The sequence below is a fragment of the Molossus molossus genome, unplaced genomic scaffold (assembly GCF_014108415.1).
Source record: "Molossus molossus isolate mMolMol1 unplaced genomic scaffold, mMolMol1.p scaffold_m16_p_13, whole genome shotgun sequence".
In the NCBI taxonomy this organism is placed as follows: domain Eukaryota; kingdom Metazoa; phylum Chordata; class Mammalia; order Chiroptera; family Molossidae; genus Molossus; species Molossus molossus.
Window position 1 is genome coordinate 92,816,421 of NW_023425348.1, and position 21,971 is coordinate 92,838,391.

Here is a 21,971-nt window from a genome sequence, read left to right on the forward strand (position 1 = left end):
GAGGCAGGGCCTTGTCTGGGCAGATTTCTCTACCTGAAGAGCCTGGACCCCTCGGGGTGGGCATGTTCCCTCCAACGTGGGCCAGGTGACTCAGGGACATTCAGCAGAGCCTGGCTTGCCCCACCCACAAGCAAGTCCAATAGCTCCTGCACCTACACTCTGGCCTCTCCCTTTCCAATGGCTCATGCCCTTGGGACCGCCCCGCGCACCTCACACGTGTGCTTTGCTCCTTATCATTGCGGGTGAGCTGGTCTTCTCTTCCCAGGTAGACTGACTGCCGGCTCCGCGGGCAGGCCCAGGTTAGGTTTGGACCTCTTCCATGTCTCTGACACCCGTGAGCACAGCATCACTTGTTGCTTCGCTTAGGGTGCTGCCTCCAGGAGGCCTTTGTGCAATCCATGTATCACCCGGGAGCAGTTAGCCCATTAACTTACCCAGAGGCTCTTCGCTAGTGTCACGACACCATGTGCCGCAGGAGTGTCTCCCCAAGTGCCATGGCTACAGCCAAGCCTCTCACCTTTATCCTCTCACCCTTCCCAACAATCTCATGAGGTGCTTAGCACCCCCACGTGACAGATGGGAGAACTGGAGAATAGAGAGCTCTACAAATGTCCAAGGTCATTCAGCACATAGGTTATGGCCTGGAGGTGGAGCCCACCCTCAGCAGCGTGCGGCCGCTCGCGTGCAGTCTGATGTGAGTTGCTCTCTGCCACTACCCCGCGGCCCCACACGGCGCGGCCATGGCCTGGCTGTAGGTACCCCTCCCTGGCAGATGAAGGCACAGAGAAGGAGAGGGCCACAGCTGCGAGGGGCCCAAGGTGCGGGTTCTGGGGAACTGAGGACTGAGTGCGTGGGCTGACCACTTCGAGAGAGCACGGGAGGAACAGACAAACTGCTTTGCAGAGAGACAGACCTATGAGACCATTAAAGTAATCCGGACAGGCGAAGTGGCCCGAGCCAAGGCCGGCGAAGGAAGCTAAGCGACAGGCACGAAGGCATTCGGGAAGACGAGGGCCATGGCCCTCACGGAGAGAGCTGGAGTCTGCTGGGCACACGTCCTCCCCAGGCTCTGTGCGCCGCCTGGGTAACCTTTGCCCTCCAGGCTCCCCAGCAGGCATGGGAGCCGGGGAGGCCAGGGCCTGGAGAACACGTAGTGAGAGCCAGGGCGGGGCAGGGCCGAGCAAAGAGAGGCTTCTGGGGCAAGCATTTTATTTGTTAATACAAGAATAGAAATTTTGCAATAAATATAATCTAATAAATAACATCTCCAAATAAATAAATATTAATACAACAAACAGAGTCATGAGTGGTTGGGGCTGGGGCGCAGGGCCTGGGGGAGCTGCCCCACACACCCCAAATGCTACTGCAATGTAAACTTTCAGGAAACCCTGTGGCTGCGGCTACGGCTGCCCTCCCCAGGCTGGGCAACCCACAGGTACCCTGGAAAAGGGGCGGAGAGGAGGCACCATGGTGCTGGCAAGACAATTCAAGACAAGGTCCCTTGGTTGCCACCCTGTGCCACAACTGCGTGGTGACCCCTGCGTCGGGCCTGCCCCTGGCCCTCTGCTCCCAGCATGACCTCCAATGCAGGCCTCACCTCTTCCCAATCCCGTCCCTTCCTGCTTGGACTTGCCACTGTGCTTGATTCCTGAATTGAACGTATGGAGTTAATTGGGGGTCGGGGAGCAAAAGTTCCCCCCAGAAAGGCACGTGCTGTGCTGGCCCCTCCCTGCCCTGCAGGCGTGCTCTCGGAAGTGCCGCTTGAGGGGCTGGGTGGGCACTGGCAAGTGGGCAGAAGCGAGGCTGAGAGCCTTCACACCCACGCCACCCGGCCCCTTCGGCTCCTGAGCACTGCTCCCTGCAGCAGTGGGACGGGCCTATTGCACCTCTTTCCCAGACCTGCAGAACTCTGGGGAGAGGGAGGGGGTGGGGCTTATGGCATCACACCCTCCGAGTCCGGGAAAGGCCAGGGGCTCACAGCTTCTGTCTCCTGGCTCAACAAGTGTTGGCATACAGGTTCCTCCCTCCCAGAGTGGGAGCAGGGCTGGAGGGAGCGGGAAGAGGAGGTGGTAAAGGTCAGCTCAGAAGCCATGGGCCTCCAGGTGCAGGGTGACCGCCGCTGCTGGGGGCTGCATCTTCTTCTTGAGCCTGTTGAAGTCCTTGGCTGAGCGCCACAGCCAGGTCTGCAGCTCCTTCAGCAGCCAGAAGTCGTCCATCTTCCGGAGGAAGTCACTGTGGGCGGGGCCGGGGGCCCAGGTGGGCTCAGTCCCCGGCAGAGGCTGGGGCAGCGGGTAGCCCAGAGCTGCCATGACGCCCGCAATGCTGCCCAGCAGGCCCTGAAGGCTGGTGCAGAAGTGGGCCAGGCTGCGGCGCAGCTCAGCTGCAGCGGCCTGGCGGTTGAGGCCACGCAGGTGGCACAGAAGGTGGCTGTAGGCCTCGTAGTTCTGGGTCAGCCGCAGTTTGTCGTTGAGGCTCCGCCACACTTCCAGGTTGACAGTGGCCCTGGGCAGAGTCTCTGCCCCCAGCCGAGGTGGGTTGAAGTCAGGCTCGTTGAAAGGGGGGCCCAGGTAGTTCAGCTGTGGAAAGGAGAGGGCGATGGGGAAGGAGGAGGGCAAGGCAGCCAGCTCGCCACCACCGGGAGCTCTGTCCCCAAAGCTTCTACTTCCGGTGTCCCCACACACCGGCCCCAGCTCCATGCTCGGTCTCTCTTCACAGGCTAACTTAAGTTTCTCTGCGGAGGACTATTGCGTGGAGGTGACAGTTGAAGCAGTGAGGGGACCGAGCGCCTACGGAGGGCTGCAGAATGAGAAGGACTGAGCGGCAGGTGCTCAGGGAGGACTCGCTGACTGGCTGTGCCCGAGAGCACGCCCCCTGCGAGTGCCCACTGCGAGTGCCCACTGCGAGGCCGGGCAGAAGAGCAAGAGGAGCCGAGGACCAGGAGGCCAGCTGCAGAGGTGGAAGGTGGGCAGGAGAGTGCGGAGCCCAGAAGGAGTCGAGAAGGCAGCAGAGCGCAGCAGCGAGGCTGCGAACAGGAGGAGCCTCCGGAGATGCTGTCGGCTTTGGCAAGGAGGTGCCTGACAACCTTGGAGAGCCCGCCAGTGGCCTGGAAGCCAGATCGCAGGGGGTTAAAGAGTGAGTGGGTGGAGAGGAAGTGGAGGCAGAGGGTGTAGACCACTCCTTCGAAAACTTTGGCAGGGAAAGCCAGGAGAGAAAAGGGTCGGACCCAGAGGGGGTAGCAGAGTCGAGCAAAGGGTTTCTGGACAGGGAAAGCGGGCGAAAGGCAGAGGGGCCTGTGGGCATCAGAGCTCCGCTGGCCTCTGACAGGCTCAGTCCCACCAGCTGAAGGGCTGCGGACAGTACACACAACCCCTAAGGAAGGGCTCAGCCCGCAGGGGCAGGACTGCAGCGGGAGAAACTGAGGCAGCCTCGAGGGCCGGGCTGCAGGGAGGGCATGCAAGTCCGTCTGGGGACAGGGCAGAGCCTTCCAGCCCGGGGGAGAAGCCTGGGGCCCAGGGAAAGGGCTGAGGGAGAAGGTTCAGAAGGGAGAGAAGGGAGAAGAGAGGGGCGAGGCCTGGGATAGGCAAGGGCCCAGGGGGAGGTTCACACGCTGACAAGCACAGAGACAAACTAATTTCCTCGGTGTATCCTGGGGCTGGAGCCAGCTCCCCCGCCACCCTCCTCCCCTTCTTTCCCTGGCTCCCGAGGAGGGTCTGGGACGTAGAAGAGGAACACGGGAAGAGGGGCCAGTTCCCCGTGGTCCTCACTCACTCTGACCCTCCTTCCTCCTCTCCTGGGCTCTCTGCACACCTTTGGACTGCCCCCAACTTCTTATGGCGGGACTTCAATCCGCCCGAGCCCCTGCCACGACTGGCCTGGGTTCCCCGAAGCCCCCTTCCCACAAGTCCCCCTAGGAGGCCCAGCTAGGACAGGACGGGGAGGCAGACAGAAGGAAGGCCCGCGGGTCCAGAGCAGCAGGGCCCCAGGTCTGGGGCAGAGGCGAGCTGGAACACAGGCATGGGAGGTGGGGCCCCTCCATCCCCACCCAGCCCCACCCGTGCAAGAGACACCACAACACGGTGTAAACAGAGGAGACTTCCCCGGCCCCCAGGGGGAGGCGGGCGGCTGGGCAGTCAGCCAGTGGGGCACTGGGCCAAGGCGGGTGCGAGGCCTGCCCACATGCCTAGTCCTGGGGCCAGGGATGGGGAGGAAGGGGCACCCTAGAGGGAAGGGCAAGAGATAGGCCAGACATGGAGACTGCTTGCAGCCAAAGGTCCCCTTTTCATCACCCCACATTCATCAGCCCCCCCCACACACTGTTTGGTCTCTCTTCCCCCAACTCCTCTTCTCATCCTTCACCCATTCCCAGACCCCTGCGCTGCTCTAGATACTCACGTAGGTCCCAGCCAAGCTGCGGAGTTGGTGCTCCAGGTAGCGGGTGAGGTCATAGGTTTTCTGGATGGAGGGACCAGGCCCTGGGTCCCCTGTGCGGTTGAGGGCTGGCACGGCAGGGAGGTGCCAGAGCACAGTGCACAGGCACGCGAGCATCCCCCACGAGTCCCCTGTGGACAGGATGGGCAAGAAGCAGGAGATTGGGCCGGGCCTGGTAGAGGCAGCAGCTGGCAGCTCCTCAGGTGTCTGTCCCCACCTTGGGCTGGGAGGGAGGGGGTGAGGGTGGGACTCCAGATGGAAGGCAGGGGGGGATGGAGGAGGGGAGTACTCCTGGCCCAGGAAAGTGTGTGTGTGTGTGTGTGTGTGTGTGTGTGTGTGTGTATAGGCATGTATGTTATATGTGTTATACCAGTAGGTAGTGGAGAGTATATCTGAGGGTCAGCTAACAGTCACCTGTACATGTGCTGCCATGTAGGTGTGTGTGCAAGGTGGGCCAGGCCTAGGGACACAGCTCACTGATCCAGAGGTCCAGGTGTACCCCAGCCTCCCAGCTCCACTGCAGCTCGGGGGAGTGAAGGGCGGGAACAGCAGGTCCGAGCGGCCAGCTGAGGGCAGTCGGCCTGGGAGGGGTGCGGAAGACTGTCCCCTCCCCACCGAATGAGCTAACAGTCCCGGTCAAGCTATAGGAGGCAAGGTGTAGGGTCAGACCACTGGGGTCAGGGTGAAGGACACAGGGCTGGCTCATGTGGTCAGTGGTGGGGACCTTCTGGGACACGATACTTGGTGTGGAAGTGGAGGACGGGTTGATTAAAGGAGAGTTAATGTTCACTCTCTGGGGCTGGCCGCAGTGTGGACGTTTGCCCTATTCTTTTTTTTTATCCTCAATCGAGGACATTTTTCCATTTTTTGTTCAGATAGAGCGGGAGGGAGAGAGAGGAAGAGAGAGAGAGAGAAACATCGATGTGAAAGGGACACATCGAGTGGCTGCCACCCACACGACCAACCAGGGCCGGGGACAAACCACAACCGAGGTACGTGCCCTTAGCGGGAACCGAACCCGGGTCTCTCCGGACCGCAGGCCGACGCTCCAACCGCTGAGCCAAACCGTCCAGGGCTGCCCTATTCTTATCTAGGGTTTTAGGTAAGAAAAGTTTGACCTGAATGATGCTTTCAGTCACCTGCAGTGGAGGGGTGGGGGAGGGAGAGGAAGGGAAAGAGGGAGACAGAATGATGTATTCAATGAACTGGGCTTGTCAGCCGATGGTGCTGGAGTTCGGGCACCCCGGGATGCCAGGGGCCAGGGGCCAGGGGCCAGGGGCCACTGCTGTGGGAACAGACATAGGCAGATGGGAAACATGGTTTCCCCAGCTTTTAGGTGAGGTCCAAGATCAAGAGCGCTTGGCCAGGATTCAGTGAGCACTGGGACTGGGCGAGGGCTAGGGCTAGGGCAGGGTAAGGCTGTCGTTGGCACGGGGCTAGGTTGGCGTCAAGGGCTGGGTTCCTTGGAAAGCTCCAGGTGAATTCACTGGGGTTTGGCTGAGAGAGTGTGGCTGAGGGCTGAGCCCAGCTGGGGGATGTGGTCAGCTGGGCAGGCAGAGGGCTGGCTGGGAGCACGGCGCTGGAACGTGCCGACTCCGGCTGGACAGGGCGATGCATGGCGGCTGCCGGGCTCCGCGGCGGTTTGGATTCTGAGCTCGGGCAGGTGGGAGACGCTGAGTGGGGTTTCCCTTCTCATTTCTAGTTCATACTTTCAGATGTTCTGCAGTGACATGGTGCTTTGATAGAAATAAGCTGGATGTGGGTTTAACAATTTGACTGTACTTAGAGTTAGGACAGGTTTGGGGTTAAGACTTGGTTACGTTTACAGTCAGTCACAACACTGGGTCAGGGTTTAGAGGGTAAACCTTGGAAAGGTTTAGGATTCGAATATATAGAATGTATAGGGCTCAGGTGGGGACTTCTGCAGTGTCCCCAAATGGTCGATCTTGACTCTGCCAGATGCCTGACTGGCTGGCTTTAGGGACAGAGCATGGGAAGAGAGGCTTTGCTATCTCAGGGACCCCGCCCTCTTGGGTGAAGGGCCCTGGGTCTGAGGGGGTGTGTGCGTGCACCCACACATATGTGTTTTAGGACAGAGCAGGGTCAGGCACGTCACTGCTCCCTGAGGAGACAGTCTCCCCTTTTCCTCTTCCCCCCTCTGCAGCCTGCCTGTGCATTCCCTCCTATTCTTTCTTTTTTGTTGTTGTTAATCCCTACCCAAGGATTTTCCCCACTGACTTTTAGAGAGAGTGGAAGGGAGAGAGAAACATTGATATGAGGGAGACACATCAATTGGTTGCTTCCCGCACGACCCCAATGGGCCAAGGTTCAAACCTGCAACCCAGGTATGTGCCCTTGACCATAATCGAACCCCCGACCCTTCGGGCCACAGGCTGATACTCTAACCACTGAGCTAACTGGCCAGGGCCTTATTCTTTCTTTCCATATGAGCTCTTGCTGACTCTCTGAGTTCCTCTCTAGTCCCTGTTCTTCACATCCCAAGACAACTCCAGGCCCTTCTCTACACGAAGCCTTGGACGACTCTCAGCCTCGACATCTGACCGAGTCACTCCCAAGACCCTAGGGGTACAAGGTGGGGTTCGGTTTGGAGGTTAGAGACCTGCTGAGGTGGGCAGTGGCCCTTCCAGCCTTGAGGGAGTTTTCAGGACTGAGTCTGGCCTCGCTCAGTTAGTGGTGATGCCGAGGGTCCTGACTGCAGCAGGAACTGGTCTGCCCTTTACCCCACCCTGCCGTGGGCAGCCCTGCTGGACAGGAGTTCTGGGACACGGCTCTGCGTAGCCCATGGGGGGCAGTCAGGGACCCAACTGTGGGTCTTGTCCCCCCCCTTCTGGGCCCTGTGGGACATCCCTGGGGAGCACTGGCTCCCTACACAGGGACAGCAGGGGGAGAGCGGGAGAAGCCTTTGGATAAACAAGAGCTAAGTCATCTGGGCAGAAAAACGGCTCATGAAATTAACCAGACAGGGCCGGTGTTTCCAGGAATATTTCAGTTCTGAGGTAACTGTCACTGCAGTCGGGGGTGGTGGGGGGGCAGGGGAGAGAGCAGAAGGATCCAACTGACTGACCCATGGAGGGAACCAGAAAGAGGAAAGGAGTCTCAGAAATCCAGAGGAAAAAGAGGCTAGGAGCCCGGCTGGTGTGGCTCAGTGGCTGAGCGTCGACCCATGCACCAAGAGGTCACCGGTTCGATTCCGGTGAGGGCACATGCCCAGGTTGTGGGCCCAATTCCCAGTGGGGGGCATGCAGGAGGTGGCCAGTTGATGTTCTCTCTCATCAGTGTTTCTATCTCTCTCTCCCTCTCCCTTCCTCTCTCTCTAAAGTCAATAAAGAAAAAAAAAAGAGGCTAGGAAATGAGAAAGGGGACAAGACAGGGCTCTACCCTCTGCTATAGCAGCTTCCACGACGGGCAAAATGTTCCCATATCTCAGGCATCAGCACTGAAAGCATCGGGGCAGAGAACACCTGTGGTTTAGTTGTGAGTAGCTTGCTGCCTGCTCCTGTCCCTAGGACGGAAGTGCAGTGGGCATCCTGAGCCCTCCACGATCCTGCTCTCCAAGTTCATAGTGTGCAGGTGGACCTGGCCACTAAGGACTGTGTCCTGGGCCCCCTCTCCCCTGCTGGCCCCCGCCCAGCTCCCGCCCCAGCTCTGCCTCTGGCTGCTGCCCACTGATTGTTTACATCCCGTCTTCCCCTGTGTTTATAAATCCGGCTGAGCACGTGAGGAGCTAATGAGTGCAGCTCACGTTTCCTGCTGCAGCCCTCTCACCCCCACCCCATCCTGGCCCCCGCTGGGGCCGGCGCCTAATTCCATCCAGATCCCTGGGCCCTGGGAACCGAGGCCCCCCTCATGAACACTCACATGCGCGTGAGGGCGCAAGAGAGAGAGAGAGAGCTCGGGTGCACACACGCACGTGCACTCTGCCCATGCAGGCGCATGGCTACCCTGACACGGCTGCAGCAGGCACACCTGTGTTCGCATGAATTCAGCCAGCGGCCCCTCCGTCCCGAGCCTGCATCCCCCAGGCTGACCTCAGTGAGGGTGTGGGGCTCAGCCGTGCAGACGTGCTGGGATGCTCAGGGTGGGTAGGACGAGCAGCCAGCGGTAGCAGCTATCAGCGGAGAGCGTAGGAGCCAGGGAGGCATCACAAAGCCAGAAGTGTTGGGCTAAATGTGGGAGCCAGAAGGCAAAGCCCGGCCCTCGGGCTAGGCTAGGACCGCGTCCTGGTGACTTTGGAGGGGTCTGTTGAGGGGATGTGGGGGAATGAGCAGTTTAGGGGGTGGTATGAGATCCAGGCACTGAGACTGTAAGAAAGGGCCCTGGGGGGCACTCCCCAACCTGCCTACCCAGGGAAAGGCCCACAGAAAGAGCAGGACTTCCCTTGGCCTCTGGGCTGCTGGCCTCCCCTCCCCTCCATCTTCTCCTTGGCCCCTGCCCCCCAGGCCACTGAGAGGTGGCTTAGTGAGTGGGTGCACGCGGGCCTCGAGAAGTCAGGAGACCTCACTTTGCCACCAGCCCATCAGGCGATGGGGCTTTCGTGAGGGGTTGCACTGTGCACGCCCAAGGTCCTCGGCAGAACCGCGGGGGCTGTGTGCTGTGCACTTCACCAGCACCCCCTTCTCTTCCACCCAAGTGACAGATGAAACGCGGCCTGGAAAAGCAGCAGCCGGGCAGGCCAGCTGCCTGGCCTTAGGAAGTCAGTGTGGACACAGGAGTGGGGTTTTCGTTGGAGTGAGAGGGTTCTGGGTTGTGCTGTAAGAGGACCCCCAGTGTGCTCAGAGACTGAAACCAGGGGAGCTGGGCCACCAGCTGGAAGCCAGGCAGGGGGACAAGGTAGGAAACAGTCGGGGCAAGTGTGTGGGTGAGTTTCAAAGGGTGTTGTTATCCAAAAGGCCTGGGAGGGGCTCCGAGGGTCGGGCAGGAGCCAGGGTGTGGACGAGCAGGTGGGACTGTGGGGAGGAATGTGAAGTGTCACCAGTAGACTGGCTGGGGTGGCAGGGGGTGTGCAGCAGTGTGGCCGGGGCAGGCGTGCGGGGCTCTGTGAGGGGGAGAGCGACGACAGACTCGGGCGGCTGGGTGACAGCTGGGGCCACCGCTGTCGGTGCTCTCCCCCGGGTGAGTGCGTGGCTCCTGGGCAGCGAGTCTGAGCCAGTGGTGGGAGCAGGTCTGGTCAGTCGGTGGAATGTGCCCCTCTGTCCCACGGAAGGGGCCGGGTGTGCTTGGGAGCCCAGGAGGGGTCTGTGGGGACGCTGGCAGGACGGAGACGTCCGTCTGGGTCCGGGTCAGAGCGCCGGACAGAGGAGTGTGTCGGGTGCCCACCCCCAGCCTGTCTCCAGGGCCCGGACCTCTGCTCCCGGCTGTCCCCTCCTGCCCCCCGGGGGAGGGCCGGGCCGGGCGCAGGAGAAAACCGGGACGGGGTCCGCCGGGACTGGGGCTCTCTGGAGAGGCTTCTGGAGAGCAGCTTGGAGTTGCTGACAAGGAAGGTGGAGGAGCAGGGATCGGGGCCACTCGGAGAGGCTCGGGGGACGTGGGTTTCCCTCGGGGGCTCTGCCCGGGAACTGAGCCGGCGGCCGCTCGCTGGCCCTCCCCCGGCGGTGACCTCTCGCTCCCGGCCCTCTCCCCGCGGCGGCGGCGCCTTCCCCTTGTGTGGCCCCGGCGCCCCCGGCCCCGCCCCCGGCCCGCTCCCGCCCGGTCGCTCCCTTCCCGTCGGCGGGGGCGGGGGCGGGGTCCGGGGCTCCGGGCTCAGCCGGGCCGCTGCTCCTTCCCGCGCGTCGACTCCCGGCCCCGTCCGCCCGCCCTCCCGCGGGCCGCCAGCGCCGAGCGGCCGCCGCCGCCGCTCCCCGGCGGGTGACGGACTTTTTCCTGCCCGGTCCGGCCGGGCTGCGCCCGCCCCCCCGCACTAATCACTCCCAGGCCAGGGCGGGCCGAGTGGAGGGCTCGCGGCCGCCGCCCGCCCCGCCGGCCCTACCTGCCGCCGGCTCCGCGGCCGCGGGCAGCATGGTGGCTCCGGGCGCGCGGCGCGCAGCGAGGAAGCCGCGAGTCCGGCCCGCGGCCCGGCCGGCCCAGCCAGGCTCGGCTCTGCTCTCCGCCTCTCCTCCCCTTTCGCCCGCCCTCCTTCCCGCCCTCTCCTCCCGCCGGGCCGGGAGGGAAAGCGGCGGCCCGAGGTGTCGGCCTCCCTGCCTCCCGCTGGCCCGCCCCGGGCTCCCTGCCTCCCCGCCCGCCTCCTCCCCGGCCCCCACGTCCCCGCGCCGCCCTCCCGCAGCCCGCTCCCCGCGCTCTCGCTCTCCCGGCTCTGCGCGGGGCTGTCCGTCGGGACTGGCGGGACCCCGCCGCGCTGGGGCTCCAGGTGGCCGCCTCCCCGGGGCTGCTGGCGCCGGGACTCCCCGCCGCGCTCCCGGCCACCTCCCGGCCCCGCGAGCGGACCCCAGGAACGCCGCGCCCCGCCGGGCCGCTCTCGAGGGCGCCCGGCCGCCTCCACCGGCCCGAGCCCTGCTGGCGGGGCAGGTCCTGGCTGGGCTCGGGGCTCCCGGGGGAAGGACGGAACCGGATCTCGAGGATCCCGGGCGGGGGCGGGGGCCGGGGCCGCGGGCGCCTGGCTCCTACCTGCTCGGAGGTCCATGGGGCCGGGGGCCGGGCCGGCCGGGCGAGGCTCCTCTCCCGGAGGCTGGCGGAGTGGGAGGCGAGCCGCGGCTCCAGCGAAGCTTTAATAATCCCATCCGCCAGGCCCACTCGCAGGTTTTTTTCGCTCGGTTTCGGATTTTTTTTTTTTTTTTCAGTGTGGGACATTCTGCAAACTTTTTTTTTTTTTTTCTGACGTGTAAAGCTGTAACCACAAATTGTAGCGGCCCTCCCTGGGGTGGGGGGAGGAGGGGGGAGGAGGGAAGGGAGGGCTTCTGGTGCTCCTCTCCCTCCCACAACCCCGAGGGGGGGTGAGGTGAGGCGAGGCTGCGGGGGTACCACCCTGGGCCTCCTGGGGGAGGGGGCGGGAAGGGCATCCGTCCGTCCGCAAACTCGCAGAGCTCAGGGAGGGAGCCGCCCGCTCCTTTCCCTCGCCCTCGGAGTCTGCCTGGGGCGCTGCTCCCCGTCCCGCGTGGGCCCCGCTCTCGCCCTACCTCTGCCTTCTCCTCTCTAACCTTACCGCCCCCTCCCCCCTCGGCATATGCAATGACACATTCTCTCAAATGCCAGCAAGCTGGCCTCCAAGCTAGTGATGGTGTTTTTCCTGCTGCCCTTTGTCTGCGCTGACCGCCCCCCTTGCCTATTGTCCGCCGCCTGTCCCATTTCCAAAAGCTGGGGCTAAGTGAGGCCCTGGCCGGGGCAGGTGACTAACCGGTTCACAATGCCCCCTGCGGGGGTGGAAGAGGGCATCACAGGCCCACTGCCCAGCTGGGAGGAAAGAAGAGGGCACTTGGCGAGGGCTTTCCTCTCAAGTTCACGAGGTTCTTCATTCTTCCCAGTGGCCCGGGCAGAGCACATGGATGGGGGTTTGTAATTCATTAATCAGCACGAGGCACCCAGACCATTTCAACACCAGGGCTTCGTGGGTGACTCAGCGAGAATGTTCCAATTCAAGGCGGTGGACAGACCCCATTTCTGAAATGCTTCCCCATGGAGACATTTGGCTTCCTCCTGCCTTTGGGGCTTGGGGGGGGTTTGTTTCTTTTTCCCGTGGTGGGGTAGAGGTGATCTGGCTTTGGAGTGTTGTCCCTCCTTTCTTCCCTCAGGCCCGGGTTGGGACTTGCTGGGTGGAATATCCAGGGAACCCATAAGCCTAGACCCTCCCTGGAGGGTCTTTCTCCCTCTACAGGGGTCTACTAGGAAGAGTGCAGAGAAAACAGTTGCCATCTGGGGCCGTGCAGAAATCTCCACTTCATAACTTTTCTTGGGGGACAGTTATTTGATATCCATGGCTTGAGAGCTCTAGAACCAGACCAGCAATAAAATCATTTGGTAATTAGTTGCTTTTGTTGTTATTTGTTGTTTCAAAGGGATAGAGGCATTGGTGGGCCAGACCTGGATGGTGACTCCTCTCTGGGACAGCATCAGAGCCCACGGTCCCCACTCCTGCCCTGGTGCCCCCAGAGAAAGGTGGACGCCCTGCCAGCTCTGCCACAGCCCCTCCAGCCTGCAGGTCACAGCAGGCGGCACGGCCGTGCCCAGCGCCGGTTCCCAGGGCAGCTCTTCCCTTTCTGCACTTCAGGAACTGAGGTGGGGGGGATGGGGGGGTGGGGAAGAAGTTTGTTTTCAATTACCTCACTGGAGTGGGACAGACTTTGTTGTTGAGTTTTTTTCCCTCTTCTTTTCCTTTTTTCCTAAACAAGAAAACGAACTGGGAAAGGGGAGCTAGCCTGAGGTTGGGGGCAGGGGACTTTCTGGGGCATGGGCAGCAGCTCTGATGAAGCCTACCTTGGAGGGGCCCTTTTGAAAAGTGCTCAGAGCTTCCCTCTTCCCCCTTCCCCCAGCCTGCACACTGGAGTTTCAATGACATTCTTGGCCGGTGAGCCCAACAATCTTTGATGCCCATGCCAAGGTCAAGAAGGCAGGTGCCCAGTGGGTGACTGGCGCTGAGGCCAGTCAGAAGGTCCCCTAGCAGCCCCCGTCACAGGGAGGGAGCCACCGAAGGGAGCAGAGGCAGAGGGGAGCTGCTCAATCCTCCTGCCTGGTCTGCAGCCTGCTCCTATGGAGAGAGTCTGCACAGACAATGTGGTTTGGATTTGGCTGCGCCCCCTCAGCACCTTATAAAGCACCTTGCTGAGTCAGGGAGAAAGCAGCCCCACCGCGGGAGAGGAGGGGAGGGCAGGAGAGAAAGGGGGAGAGGGGAGCTGAAGGAGGAGGGTGGGGGCTGAAGGAAGAGGAGGGGGAGAAGAGAAGGGACAGAACAGGAAAGAGGAGACACAAAGGCAAACAAATGGGTGGGAGTGGGAAGGAGGGGAGGAGGCAGAAGCCCCAGGAGAAGCCGAACAGACTCTGCAGCTGGGGGGGGGGGGGCTTACCTTGTTCCGCCCCCACCCCACACATCTTTACCTCAAGAGTCTAGAAAGCATGAAGTTCACAGGAACCAAGGGCTGCGACTCCGACGCGAGGCCAGGCCAGGTGGGTGCAGAGGCCACTGGCTTTCCACACGCCCTGGGCCTGATGCTGTGACCCCACAGGCTGAGGAAGTCACGTTCTGCCTCTGTCTCCTGCCTGGACTTGTATCCTTGCCCTCTCCCCTCACGGGGGTGGGGGGATCAGGGAGTGGGGGGCAAGCCTCTCCCCTCCCCCTCTTCTCTACTGCCAAAGGGAAAATCAGCTCCATCTCCTAGCTGCCTGTGCCCCTCTGCCATGTCTGGGCAAAGGCAGCAAGCTAGGAGCTGCCAGTTGGGTTGGGGTGGGGGCTGGAATAAAGACTGTGCCTTTATTCTACCAAATCCCAAATGGGAGTGGGCTGTTGGAATTAGGGGAGAAGGAAGGAGAGGCAGAGAGGGAATAGCACCTCCAGGGTTCCTGTGGGTGGCAGGGTACAGGTGCTGCCCTCTGATTTCCAGCTGGGGACCTCAGGAAGCTGCCTGGCCCCTGTGGTTCTCCTGCACAAACCACCTAGGACTGCTGGGGGGCAGGGCAGAGGGCAGAGGGGCCACCACCGCCACCGGAGCTCAGATCCTCCGTGTGTTGTGCAGGCATTTCCTGAGCCCTGCTGGGTTCTGGGTCCTGTAAAGAACCGAGGGAAGAGGAAACCCACCCCTGCCTTCAAGTCTGTGACAAGGCACACCCATTAAACTGTCTGAGATCAGAGGATGGCGAGGGGAGGAGAGTTCTGGGAGGAGGTACAGCGTCAGGGTGGAAATGTGGCTGGGTGGCAGGAGGGGCAGTGGCAACCACAGGCAGAGGTCCTGAGTGGCCCTGGGCATAGCCCACAGGGCTCCTTGCAACGGGCAGAGGGCCAGGCTGGGAGTTAGGACGCTGGACTTCCAGTTGGTCAGTGTGGCCATTGGGACAAGCCTGTCACCTCTCTGTGGAATGGGGTAGACCACCTCTCCCAGTCCCTGTAGGATGGTGGGAGTGTCAGTGAGCTGAGGAGGACCTGCCTGCTGCCCTCTGCGTCCTTCTAGACTCCAAGCCTCACCATCCACGGTGGGGAGCAGGCGAGGCCCCAGGGGGCATGGCTGGGCAGGGGCAGGGCTGGCACTGGGGATGACTGAGCTGCCCTCCAAGAGGATGGGAGTGAGTCAGTGTTGGCTCAGGCATGAGCTAGGTTCCCACCTCTCCCTCCCACCTTCCCCGTAACCGGCATCCCCAGGGAAGGCTCTCAGATGCCCCAACAACACTATGCCCCCACCGCTGAAGGACTGGCGCTGTAGGGGCCTTGGCCTCTAGGTGTCCTGGATTCCTGAGCCGGGGAGGCTTCTGGTCGGATCCCTCCTAACGGGGGAACAGGAGTGTGGTGGCAGAGAAGCCCGCAGTGGTGAGTAAGGATGTCCACTAATTCATTCATCTGCTCACCAGACATTCCCAGAGCAGCAAGGCCGTGCCAAGTGCTGGGACGCGGAGGGGCCTAAGGGGCTGTGGGGTCAGGGCTGGAGCTGACCTGCGTGCAGGCAGGAGAGCAGGGACATGCCGTGGCGCATCTGCCAGCCTGTTGCAATGCCTGGTTTTCCAGTGATGTTACTCCTTTAACCCCACCACTTCTCAGGTCCTGGCCTGGGCTTTATGTAGACAATGTCCTCTCATTTATTAAAAATATGTTTTTATTGATTTTAGACAGAGAGGAAGGGAGGAGAGAGAAACATCCATCAGCTGCCCCCTGCACGCCCCCTACTGGGGATCAAGCCCCCAACCTGGGCACGTGCCCTGACCAGGAATCAACCAGCGACCTCTTGGTGCCTGGCACAAAACCCAACCAACTGAGCCACACTGGCCATGGTTCTTTCTTTCTTTTTCTTAGAGAGGGAGGAAGGGCGAGGGAGGGAGAAACACTGATGTAAGAGAGACGCATCTATCGGTTGCCTCCCCCAGGCCCCCTGACTAGGGATTGAACTTGGTGCACAAGGCGATGCTCCAACCGAGCCACACTGGCCATCTCGTTCTTACAATAACCCTGTACAATAGGAACTGTTATTCCCCATGTATGTGAGGAAACAGGCTTGGTAAGATGAGGTCACCTAAGGTCACACGAGCAGTAGAACCAGGATGGGAGCGCAGGACTGGGCCCTCAGCACCCTGCCCTTTCAGCTACCCCTTGCAGATGCAAAGCTGGGAGGGGCACTGAGGCAGGGCACCCTGGGAAGGAGAAGGCTGGGTGCGAGAGCAGCTCCAGAAACAGCAGGACTTGCCTAGCGCCCGGCACGGAGGTATCACCCGGCACGCCTGGTCTCTTCCGGACACTACGCCATTCCTTGGGACAGAGTCCCCATCTGCCTGAAGCAGAGACCCAGGCTCTCCTGCCCGCCACCCACTACTGACAAGCGGTGACTGTGACGCTGGGCTGTCATCCTCCCACCCTCCTGGGTCAGTGGGAGGCACCAGGCCTAGAGTGCCTTAGTCCCCTCAGCTGCAATGGTAGGTTCTAGGAGCAGTGAGTTTGAACTATGGACCGAGCACTGGGCGTTAGAGGGCCACCGCCTGCAGAACCCGGACCAGGGTGTCCCTGTGCCCCTGGGGGCCGGACAGTGGCCTGCAGAGGGCGGGGCTAGGCAGGCTCAGAGGCCAGACAAGGCCCCGGGGATCCGTCCGGGAAGAATGCCTCCCCTTCACCACCACGTGTGAACTCCAGTGGGAACGTGTAAGCCTAGCGGCCACTGAGGGCAGAGAGGTGCCCAAAGCACTTTCCCTTTCCCTCACCCTGAGCTGGCCTTGATGTCAGCGGAGACCCCTGCGCCTCCTCCTACCTCAGCCAGGGCCCTACCCTGCCCCGCACCCCCACCTGCACCTGGGCCAGCTCAGGCCTGGAGGGACGCCCACCCACCTGACCCCGCGAGCCCAGAGGAACAGGCCTCTGCTGCCCGCCCCTCCCTGCGCTACCTGGGCCCTACTTCCCATCTGCAAGAGGCCTGGGTGAGTGATGGGCAGGGGCAGAAGGGATGCCCCCGTGCTCACTCCTCTGCTTGCCAGAGCTTTCCCCGCCATCCTCCCAGGATGTTCCATTGCCCTGGCCAACCCAGGCCTCGGGCTCCGTGACTCCGTCTCCCCTGGCAGAGGAGTGGGGTTACCTCTCCCTGGGCTGGAAGAGCCTGATCCTGCCCTGCTGAGTCACTGCCGGCTCCTCCCGCTCTGCCCCCTCCCTCCCCACCAGCCACCCTCCTCCGGGCTTCTCCGGAATGTCTGGGCTTCTCAGGGGCCCTGGGGGTCAGAGGACAGGCCGCACCTCCCTGGGGCCAGCCCCACGCCCAGTGTCTGCCATCCCCAGCGCCGCACTGTGAGGTGACTGGCACGGCGGAGGGTGACCACGCCACCTTCACTAGCTGTGTGACTTTGGGCAAGTCCCTTGGTCCCTGTACACCTCAGTTTTCTCCTGCATAAGGCAGGGGCCATGACGATGGTATCTTCCCCAGAATGAGGGACGGTGGGGTTAATACAAGTCAAATATCTGGCACTGATCACTCACGAACGGTCGATATCACTGTTAGGTGCCCCTCATGCCCTATCCTCTGCTTCTAATGATGCCACTGCCCCCTTGCCAGCCCTATGCCTGCGTGTCTGCTGTTCTTTCGATTCTGCCTGTCCCCATCACCCCCTCGGGCTCCCCACTCAGGGCAGACACAGAACTCGAGCGAGTTCTAGAATTGGGCTGTTGCTCGACTCTCCTCCAGTGATAAATGGTCCCTGAGCATTGACTCAGCACCCCAGTCAGTCCCCAGTAGGGCTTCAGTGTGCCGACGGGGGGCTGGAGCCAGAGGGGCACCAGTCAGGGCACAGTGAGCTGGGGAGGGAGGAGAGGAGCCGATTGATCCCGGCTGTGCTGGGTGCCAGCCCCACTCTGAGCGCTCAGGCCATCTGCGTGCAAGATGTGGGTGGTCTGGGTCTCCAAGGCGCTGTGCACTGCTCCCGGCCCCAAAGGCACTGTTCTGAGGTCACCTTGTGGTCCTCAACAGTGCTGAGCACATGCGTTTCAGCCACCGGCTACAAAACTTGTCAAGTGCAACAGGTACTGCAGAGCTGAAGGTTTACAGGGCTGCGGTGCAGGGGAGGGAGGGGTCAGCGGGCAGAGAGGCCAGGGAGGACTTCCAGAGGGGCTGGGAGAATTGGGGTGGCAAAGAGTGAAAAGCCACACCTGGCCTGGAACCCTTACCAGGGCTGGGGAGGAACTTTCCTTACATGTGCCCACAGAACAGTCTGGAACTACAGAGACCCACCTGCCAGCCAGGGGCTCGGGGTCTCCTGGGACAGAGGGCAAACCAGCTCCAGAGCCACTCTGCTTTTAATCAGTGGCCTCCCTCCCAGCCTGCCCCCACTTCCCTGAAGTCTCTCTCCTGGTCCCCCAGCGTAGTAAGCCCACCTTGGCCCCTCCCTCCTCAGGTGCCTAGCTATCTCTGGGCAAAGAGCTGGGCCCCAGGGGCACTTGCTGCCTGCCCTACCAGGCCGAGCAGAGACTGGCTCTGTCCTGGGAGCTGGGACTGGACACGGTGTCTGTCTCCCTCTGCTGGTCCCGTAGGGCACAGCCCGGCCAGAACTCCCCAGAGCTGGCGGTGCCCGTGTCTCCCAGTGGATGGCGAGTGTTGGGGGTTGAGGAAAGAGCCCAGGGATCCAGGTTGGACTCCAGCCTGCCGGAACTCTGACGCTGCCCCCTGGGTCCCCGCGGCCCGAACTGCCTGTGACCAGGGCCCTTTGAGCTGCTCTTGGGGAAGCCCAGTCCCCACCGGGAGGCTTCCCCGCCAGCCAGCTTCCTTCCCCTTCTACTCCATGAATGGAGCTGTCATCCATGGATTTATCTAAACCTTTTGTGAAGCTATTTATACTCCCAGCCGAGACCACATCTTGGGGTAATGAGTTCCATCGGTGTCCTCCCCTGCTGGGCGAAGCATGCTGTCTTTGATTTGTCCTAAACGTACCTCGCTTGCGCTCCAAGGGGGCCCTGTAGCTCCAGCGTGCCAGGTTTTGGTGAACAAGCCTAAGTTTCCCCCTTTCCATCCCCGCTGTGGGTTTAAAAAATTCCCTCCCATCTCCCCTCTACCTCTCTCCCCGCAGACTGGAGAGACCTGGTCTTGTCCGTGCCCTGTGCCCGGCAGTGTGGGCACAGCCACTGCCTCGTGCCAGCTTGTGAGGACAGAGGACTCACGTTCTCCTCACGAGGCAGAGGGCACCGAGGGCCAGGGTGGAGGGGCCAGCACATGGCAATAGCCACAGCCTCCCCCACACCTCTTCCCTGGGGCTGACTTTTGCCCCCACCCAAGTCCTGCGAGTACTTTCGGCCTCTGGCCTGTGGGCCTTCTCTGGGGGACCTGCCTCCCCAGTACGTAGTGGGGATTCGCCCTGGCTTCGTCCGTAATGATGTTTGTTCTGGGTTCTGACCCTAGAATCCCGTGAGGGCACACTCAGGATGCAGGTGGTGGGACAGCAGTGGTCACCGTGCAAACTGCAGCGTGCGCGGAGCTTAGGAACACCAGGCTAGTCCCTTCAGCAGCCCTTCCCCCGTCTCCAGATGAGTAAACTGAGGCTCAGAGCATCAGCAACATGTCCGTTTGCACACAACCAAAAAGTGATGAAGCCGGGGTTCAAACCCAGGCAGGCTGGTGCCCAGAACCCCTGTCCATCTCAGCAGACAACCTGAGGTCACGCTCCTCAGTCATTCAACACATGCTCAGGAAATCACTACCGTGTGCTCTGGCTGCTGGGAGAGGGCTGGGGAATGAGGAGGGCTGGGCAGGCTTGCCTGCGGGTGCCCCTGGCACCTGGTGAACGAAGTCACAGGTGGGAAGCAGTGCCCTGCCAGCAGCTCAGAGCTGCCTCGCTTGCTCTCTCGGTCACCCCAGCATAGCCACACAAACGCCATTTTGGCCCTGGCCGGTTTGGCTCAACTGTTAAGAGCATTGGCCTGCGGACCAATGAGTCGCAGGTTCAATTCCGGCCAAGGGCACTACCTTGGTTGCGGTTTGTCCTCGGCTTTGATCAGGGTCATGCGGGAAGCAACCAGTTGACGTGTCCTCACAGTGATTTCTCTCCCCCCCCTCCCCACTCTGTCTGAAGATATTTGAAAAAGTATCCTCAGGTGAGGATTTAAAAAAACAAACACTATTTTGTGTGCACACAGCCCAGCAGACTTCCATCGCGGCCTCAAGGCCGCCCCAGTCTGCCTCTCTCCGGCCAGTGGAAGCCCAGGACAGCAGGGACCTGTGTCCCGTACTCTTCCCTGGACTTAGAAAAGCTTGTCTAATGTGTTGAATGAGCGAATGACTGAGCTCTGGCGATTCCTGCGACTTCGATCCTAACCAGTTGGGTTAGAAGTGGTGGTTGAACTGAAGAAACTTTCCAACAGATAATTAAATTTGTTTTTCTTTATTGATTTTAGAGAGGAAGGGAGAGGGAGAGATAGAAACATTGAGAAGAGAGAACATCGACTGGCCGCCTCCTGCACGCCCCCCCACTGGGGATTTGGCCCACAACCTGGGCATGTGTCCTGACCAGGAATTGAACCAGCGACTTCTTGGGGCCACTGAGCCACACCAGCCAGGTGCAACAAATAATAATTATTATTATTATTTTTTATCCTCACCCGAGGACATTTATCCATTTTTTGTTCAGATAGAGTGGGAGGGAAAGAGGAAGAGAGAGAGAGAAAAACATAGATGTGAAAGGGACACATCGAGTGGCTGCCACCTGCAGGACCCAACCAGGGCCAGGGACAAACTGCAACCGAGGTACATGCCCTTAGCGGGAACTGAACCCGGGTCTCTCTGGACCACAGGCCGATGCTCTAACCGCTGAGCCAAAGCAGCCAGGGCTAAATAATTATTTTAAATGTTTGAGATGTTCACCACCTTCCTCTGTTCCCTACCTGCCCTCCCCCCACATTCCCACACACTTATGCACTTGTGGGAGGCCACCTCTAATGTGGGATATGGCGAAGACTAAGAATCTAGGGTTTGAAAGGGTATGAAGAGAGCACCTCATCCAATCCCCTCATTTAAAAAAAAAAATAGGTGAATACTTTTTTAAAAAATTTTATTTTAGCCCTGGCCGGTTTGGCTCAGCGGTTAGAGCGTCGGCCTGCGGTCTGGAGAGACCCGGGTTCGGTTCCCGCTAAGGGCACGTACTTCGGTTGCAGTTTGTCCCCGGCCCTGGTTGGGTCGTGCGGGTGGCAGCCACTCGATGTGTCCCTTCACGTCAATGTTTCTCTCTCTCTCTCCCTTCCTCTCTCTCCCTCCCACTCTATCTGTACAAAAAATGGAAAAGTATCCTCGGGTGAGGATAAAAAAAAAAAAAAATATTTTATTTTTAGAGAGAGATAGAAACATCGATGAAAGAGAACTATTTGCCGCCTCCTGCATGCCCCCCGCTGGGGATCGGGCCCACAACCTGGGCATGTGCCCTGACCAGGAATTGAACTGCCAACCTCTTGGTGCAGGGGTCGATGCTCAACCACTGAGCCACAACAGCCGGGCCAATCCCCTCATTTTAACAAGGGGAAACTGAGGCCCAGAGGAGTCTTGAGCTGCTTGAGGCTGTGAGTAGGACTGGAGCTTCCCCCAGGCCTCCTGACTTCTGGCACAGATCCCAGTCTTTGGGTCCCTATACTCATCCCCCCCAACACAAAGGGCTCTTGTGCCGCACTGGGAACCCTCCCTTCTGGACCAGAGAGGCCTTGTTGCTGTGCCACCTGAGAGCCTGGAGACTGCTTGACCCCAGACTGGAGGGCTCCCTTCTGGCCCCGTAGCCCAGGGGAAGCTAGACAGCCAATTACGGCAGGGCCGGTGTGACTCAGTTATTAGAGTGTCACCTCATGCCACCAGCAGCCGCAGAAACAGGGAGGGACTCGCACGAAGCTACCGAGCGGACCCATGTTGAAGCACAGACTAGAAACCCAGGCCTCCTGACTCCCCGCTCTAGGCTCCTTTCTTTGTCTGAACCCTTCAGAAGGGCCAATTCCGACTCCGGCAGGTGTGTGTGTGACAGAAGAAAGTCCTAAAGAGTTTGCCCCCTCTCCCCAGGGCCTGGCTCCAAAGACCTCAAGGCCACAGGACCCTGCAGGCCTAGGGGTCGGGGGCAGACACGCCCGTGTGATTCTTCAGCTGCCTTTCCTGGCCTCCAGGGAGCTCTGGCGTCTGTCTCCTCCTGCTGGGGCGCTCAGGCAGCGGTGCGGGCAGAGGGCTGAGGCCAAGCCGACTCACACTGGGGTAAAAGCAGGGACAGACCCTGGGAGGAGGAGAGGTAAGGAGGAGGTGGCTGTGCTAGGGTCTTCTGTTCTGGCAGAACGCGGGGGGCGCAGCTCTCGTCCAGGGAAGGGTGGGGCTGCGGGCAGAGAGCTATGCCGAGGGACTTGGAGGCAGCGCCCCTTCACCTGGACCACACGTTTATCCACTGAAAACAGCTGCTGACCATCTACTGCGGGC

At 60.8% G+C, this 21,971-nt stretch overlaps 1 protein-coding gene across 1 annotated transcript; it reads right to left on the reverse strand.

The window, feature by feature from the left end:
* Nucleotides 1-1,971: 1,971 nt before the first annotated feature.
* On the reverse strand, nt 1,972-11,148 carry CLCF1 (cardiotrophin like cytokine factor 1). The gene is made up of 3 exons (XM_036259825.1): nt 11,050-11,148; nt 4,393-4,559; nt 1,972-2,576 (listed from the first exon to the last, which is right to left on the reverse strand). Exons 1-3 carry the CDS (start codon nt 11,063-11,065, stop codon nt 2,082-2,084), a joined length of 678 nt encoding a protein of 225 aa, XP_036115718.1. The 5' UTR covers nt 11,066-11,148; the 3' UTR covers nt 1,972-2,081.
* Between the last annotated feature and the right edge of the window lie 10,823 nt (nt 11,149-21,971).